The following is a 6,291-nucleotide window of genomic DNA, read 5'->3' on the forward strand; positions in this document are numbered from 1 at the left end:
GCTGCTTCCCTATACTAGAAAAGTAATTATTTACAGAGTCTATGCTATTATTGATATTATTGTTAGGACTTAAAAGATTTTCAGCTGACGTTTTCTGTTTCGTATAATCTATAATTGATTTGATTGCATTCCAAGATTCTTTATTAGTTTTTGCATTACGTAAAAGCGTTTTTTCAAAGTTTCTTTTAAGCTTTCTCAACAGAGAGTTACAAAAGTTCCGGTATCGCTTATATGTAACCTCGAGCATTACGTTATTTGGTTCTTTTTTGTATTTTTTGTGTAGTTTATCTCTATTCCGGATACAGCGTAGGAGTCCAGTGGTTATCCATGGTTTAAGTGTTCTTTTCTTACTAGGTATACGGCTAATTTCAGAGTTCAGTTTAACAGAGCCAGACAGTATATCAACAAACCTTGATGCTGCTTCATTAGCATCGCAAGATAATGTGATAAAAGAGAAGTCCACTGTCTCTAAGTATTTAATTCAGGCATCAAAATTAATTCTTTTGTAAGTGATCGGTTTTTTAGACTTACAGGGGGCGAGGTCAATGCTGAGCAGTACTGAGGCATGGTCCGTTATGGTAGAATCAACTACAAATACCGATGCTCGAAATACTGTTTTTAGCATAATATGATCTAGACAGTTGTACAACCTAGTAGGATATGTGTGCCCAGGCAATAGTCCCAGTTCAGCGGTTACATTTAGGTAAGCTGCACAGTTCCTATCAATAGAACAGGCTTTAATATCAATGTTTATATCTCCGGCAATTATCAAGTTATTTAACATATAATTAACTCTCTTATGATGCCATTCATGTTAATATAAGCCACCGTATATTGTTCTATATTGATATTATTTACTAGATACATTATGTAAGTGTATTAATAATAAAAACTAAAAAACGAAACAAAAAAAATTTAATTTAATAACATAATAGTAAGGACTAACGAGTACCCAAGACTTTGCTTAATTAGTACGCATAAATATTTATTTCATTTTAAATTATATTTGTGCCAACCTGACTTGCACCAAAAATTTAATAATGTCCGTATCAGTCCAAATTCGGTGGGAGGATGAACCTGGTTCGCGTCGCACATATATTTTTCCATCTCTGGACCATATGTAACGCCAACCACATCTCTTTCCTTCTTCTTTAGCCCTGTGAAATAGATGTTGATTGGTGGCCGTTAACCGCTCGTTAATGTAGATGCGCTTCGGCGCTCCCTCCATGATGCCCGACGTATCTATAACGCGCCGCACTCGTGCCGCTTGTATTATAGCGTTTCTCAGTGTACGCCGCGCCAGTCTGACCACTACGGGCCTCGGACGCGCCTGCTCGCCATTGAGTGCTACGCTTCGCCTTGGTCCAGCTCGCTCGGCGCTAACTACATCACGGACGTCAATTTCGGTGCCAATTTTTTTAGTGATAACCTGACACAGGTGCATGAGGTTTTCACCCTGTTGTTCGGGTAGCCCACTGATTTGTATGTCGTTTAACATACTCTCCTGTTCTCTTCGGCTTAGGTCTGCTTTCAATTGCTGTAGTTGGGTTTGCAATCATTGCGAATTGTCGTGTTCGAAATTGTGATTCGAAACTTGTTGTTCCAGGGCGGTCATACGTTCCTCGACTTTATTAATTCTGTTATTGAACTCACTCATAGTTGAGTTCAATTTCGCCATTTCTTGGCAAGATGTCGCCATTGCGAGCCGAAGAAGTCTTATTTCCTGCACCAGGGTATTATCGGCGCTGGTTTCTCTCATGTCTGCATCTGAGTATTCCTCCGCTGGATTTACATTTAAGCTTAGAGGACTCTCAGTGGAAGTAGTTGGCTTAGTTTTACTGCTGTCAGTGTTACGATTCACTGTATTATCTTTTTCTGCACAACTTCGACAGAACCATTTGGCTGATATGCGAGAGTTAGGGCTTATGTTAGTACATTCTCGATGGAATACTGAAGTACACTTGCAACATTTCACGCCATCTGTTGGTGACAGGAATTTTCCACATTGATAACACTTGTTAGCCATAGTATGTGATGTACTAATATTGTAAGCTGTATCTAACAGATGTCGCTGTAAATTAGTTTTAACTATAATATTTATAATTTAATCCAAATAATACCCTTCACGCACTATATTTACTTGCTACAAATAGATTCCTTCTTGTTAATTGTTAAAATTTAGTTAATGACTATTGTATATGTGCCGTGTGCACATAGGTATTTAATTTTGTAACACTATATTTTTGTAATAAGATAGTCGTGCTCGATGTTGTAACTTCTCTGTACAGCCAGTCATACTGTAGAAAGCGCAATAAAGAGACGTAAAAATTGGATTCGTAGTTTGTTCTGCACCTCTTATAATATTTAATTAAATTATAAAAAATACCTACAGTAAAGGTATATTTGGTGACCCCGACACAAGAACCTACATAATGACGAGCGCCAACAGTTCAGGAGCAGCAGCGCAAAATGACTCCTCCGGTTTAGCATCGATAACAGTTTCGTCGAGGATTCCGGAGTTCTGGTGTGATAAACCCAGATTATGGTTTGTACAAACTGATGCAATACTTGGACCGCAGAAGCTGAGCGATGAAGCAAAATACAATTTGGTTGTTGCTAAATTAGGCAAGGAGGTGATTCAACAAGTAAGTGACATTTTATTAAAGCCGCCCGAGACTAAGAAATTTGAAGCTCTAAAATCACGCTTATTGCAAGTATATGAAGAATCTGAAATTCGGCAATTTCAAAAATTACTCAGCGAGATGGAATTGGGAGATCAAAAACCGTCTCAATTACTTCGAAAAATGAAGGAATTGGCGAGAGATAAAATTCCAGACGAAACCCTATCTATTATGTGGCAAGGACACCTTCCTGCCTCAGTGCGAGCTGTCTTAGCGGCTACAGATGTAAAGAATGTAGAAAATCTGGCCGCTATCGCTGACAAGATAATAGAGAGAGAGAGAGAAATTTCGGAAATAAGGGCTAATACTTCAAGTTCTAATGACACAGCTTTAATTTTGGCCGAAATAGCTAAATTAAATCTGCGGATAAATTATTTAGAAACACAAAAACCTATATTTAGAAATCGCATACACAACTTTCGGCGCGCACGCTCTCGGTCTACATCGCGACGGCGTAATATGAGCCGGCGCACGCCCGATAGTGCGGATTGGCTTTGTTTGTATCATTATCGGTACCGGAATAGAGCAACGAAATGTATGGAGCCGTGTGCTTGGAAAAAGATCAATCAGGAAAACTAAATATGGTGCAATCGGAGGCGGAGATTGGCACCATTTTGACTTCTAAACGCCTATGTGTTATGGACAAAAACAGTGGTTACAATTTTTTAGTGGACACTGGTGCGAATATTTCAGTTATTCCAGCGACTAAGTAACTAACTTATCGTAGTAACAGTTGTAGTGAGTACAGACTGTACGCAGCTAATGGGACCGAAATAAAAACATGGTGTAAAAACTCTTATTTTAGATTTAAATTTACGGCGACCCTACCGTTGGACTTTCGTTATAGCAGAAGTAAATCAACCAATTTTAGGCGCAGACTTTTTAAGCCACCATAAATTAGTAGTAGACGTATTCAGGAAGAAACTAATAGACGAAATGACGAATTTATCTGTGTTAGCGTCAGTGAGATTACATGGTCAAGGATCGATAACAACAATAAACTCTAACCATCCGTATAGTGACTTATTAGCATTATATCCCGATATTACTAAGCCAATGTGTTTCAAAGATACTCCACGCCACTCTGTAGTCCATTATATAGAAACAAACGGGCCGCCTGTGTTCACGCGCCCGCGTCCTTTACCACCGGATAAATTTGAAAAGGTAAAGGCTGAATTCCAAAGGATGCAAGACATGGGCATATGTAGACCAAGCAAGAGTAACTGGTCTTCTCCACTTCATGTAGTAGTCAAGAAAAATGGAGAATTACGACCGTGCGGAGACTATCGGCGTTTAAACTTTATTACTAAGCCGGACAGATATCCGATTCCTCATATACAGCATTGTGCATACTTATTAGCTAATAAAAACATATATACGAGATTAGACTTGCAAAGAGCTTATCATAATATCGGTATAGCGGAGCAGGATATAGAAAAAACTGCTATAACAACGCCATTTGGTTTATACGAGTTTCCACGAATGACGTTTGGCCTTAGAAATGCAGCTCAAACGTTTCAAAGATTTTTAAACAATGAAGTTTTTCAAAATCTCAACTTTTTATTCTCATACATTGATGACGTCATCATAGCGTCATCTTCAGAAGTCGAACATCAAGAACATTTAAAAATCGTATTTGAGAGGTTAAATAAATTCGGCTTAACGATAAATTTAGCGAAATGCGAGTTTGGGAAAACCGAACTGGACTTCTTAGGGTTTCACATTTCTAAAAAGGACTAAGCCCCTTAGAAGATCGTGTTAAGGCATTAAGTGAGTTTCCAAGGCCACAAACAGTTGATGAGTTAAGACGTTTTTTAGGGATAATAAATTTTTATAGACGTCTTCTCCCAGGTGCTGCAGGTGTTCAAGCAAAATTAAACATGTATTTGAGGAATAGCAAAAAGAAAGACAAAAGCTTGATACCTTGGACTCAAGAGACGATAGAAGCCTTTGAACAGTGTAAACAGAGCCTAAAAAGTGCAGTTACACTATCATTTCCTATCGCGGGTGCTCCTATCTCTATCATGACAGACTGTTCTAACACGTGTGCTGGAGCAGTACTTCAACAAAAAGAAGGTACCTCATGGAAACCTTTAGGTTTTTTTTCAAGTAAGCTTAGTGAGGCTCAACAGCGCTATAGTACATTCGACAGAGAATTATTAGCTATATATATGGCAATAAAGTATTTCCGATACTTAATTGAGGGACGACCCGTAACAGTTTACACGGATCATAAACCTTTAGTGCAAGCATTTTCGAAGAATTCTTTTGGAAATAACGATACCCCTAGGAGATTGAGACACTTAGACTACGTGATGCAATTTTGTACAAGAATTGACCATATTAGTGGTTCAGAGAATACTGTGGCAGATGCTTTATCTCGAATCGCTACCATTGATTTTTCATCCACAATTAATTATGAAGACCTAGCTAAGGCACAGGGTAAGGATGCAGAGCTACTAGAACTATTAAAGTCTAAAACTCTAAATATTAAAAAGGTGAAAATTCCTAACTGTAATGCATATATTTATTGTGAAACATCGCATGGAAAAGTTCGTCCTTATTTGCCGTTGGAATTCCGCGCATCGGCTTACAACGCGATTCATGGAATTAGTCATCCCGGCATACGAACAACGAGAAATATGATGCGAGAGAGATACTTCTGGAAATCGATGAACAAACATATTGCATCATGGACTAGATCATGTTTGGAATGCCAAAGGTCCAAAGTTCAAAGGCATAATATTTCACCATTTAAGTCGTTTGAAAAAAGTGATAGATTTGAACATATTCACATAGACATCGTGGGTCCTCTTAAATATTGCAATGGATATCGATATATATTAACAATGTTGGACAGAAGCACTGGTTGGCCTGAAGCGTATCCTTTAAAGGACATAACATCAGAAAGTGTAGCCAAAGTCGTTTATTATGGCTGGATTACTAGATTCGGTTGTCCATTGAGAGTAACGACAGATCAAGGACGTCAATTTGAGTCGAACTTATTTAACCAACTAGCCAGAAGAATGGGAATAACAAGAATAAGAACTACAGCATACCATCCACAGCCAAACGGTGCAGTTGAAAGGTGGCATCGTTCTCTTAAAACTTCTCTTATATGCAGAGGTAACACAGATAATTGGGTTAAAGAGCTACCTAGCGTATTACTAGGATTAAGAGCAAGTTACAGGGATGATACTCAGATAAGTGCAGCTGAGTTGGTGTATGGTGAATCTTTAAGACTTCCTGGTGATTTTTTTGAGCTGAAAAAGCCAGAAATCTCAAGTGAAGAAACATTTTTACAAGCGTTAAGGCAGAAAATAAGGCATATAGCAGCAATACCAAGGCGCCAATTACGTCAAAACAAAATTTTTGTACACCCGGAACTTGAAAAATGTTCACATGTATTTGTTCGTTGCGACCGAGTGTCAAGGCCGCTTACTCCTCCGTATTATGGTCCATACAAAATTTTAAGTCGAACAAATAAATATTTTAAAATTCAAGAGGGAGATACGCAGAAAATTATTTGTATAGATAGACTCAAGCCCGCGTTCACGTTACACTCTGATGACATAGCAATATCGGCCAGTATAGAGCCATGTAACATTAA

At 38.3% G+C, this 6,291-nt stretch overlaps 1 protein-coding gene across 1 annotated transcript; it reads left to right on the forward strand.

Moving 5' to 3' along the window:
• Positions 1-2,432: 2,432 nt before the first annotated feature.
• Positions 2,433-3,260, forward strand: LOC125075662. Its single transcript, XM_047687371.1, has one exon. It carries the CDS (start codon positions 2,433-2,435, stop codon positions 3,258-3,260), a length of 828 nt encoding a protein of 275 aa, XP_047543327.1.
• Positions 3,261-6,291: the final 3,031 nt, after the last annotated feature.

This window comes from Vanessa atalanta, chromosome W (assembly GCF_905147765.1).
Source record: "Vanessa atalanta chromosome W, ilVanAtal1.2, whole genome shotgun sequence".
In the NCBI taxonomy this organism is placed as follows: Eukaryota; Metazoa; Arthropoda; class Insecta; order Lepidoptera; family Nymphalidae; genus Vanessa; species Vanessa atalanta.

What these genes read in the sequence shown, in the direction of transcription:
- LOC125075662 (XM_047687371.1), top strand. Translation starts at nt 2,433, where the DNA reads ATGACGAGCGCCAACAGTTCAGGAGCAGCAGCGCAAAATGACTCCTCC.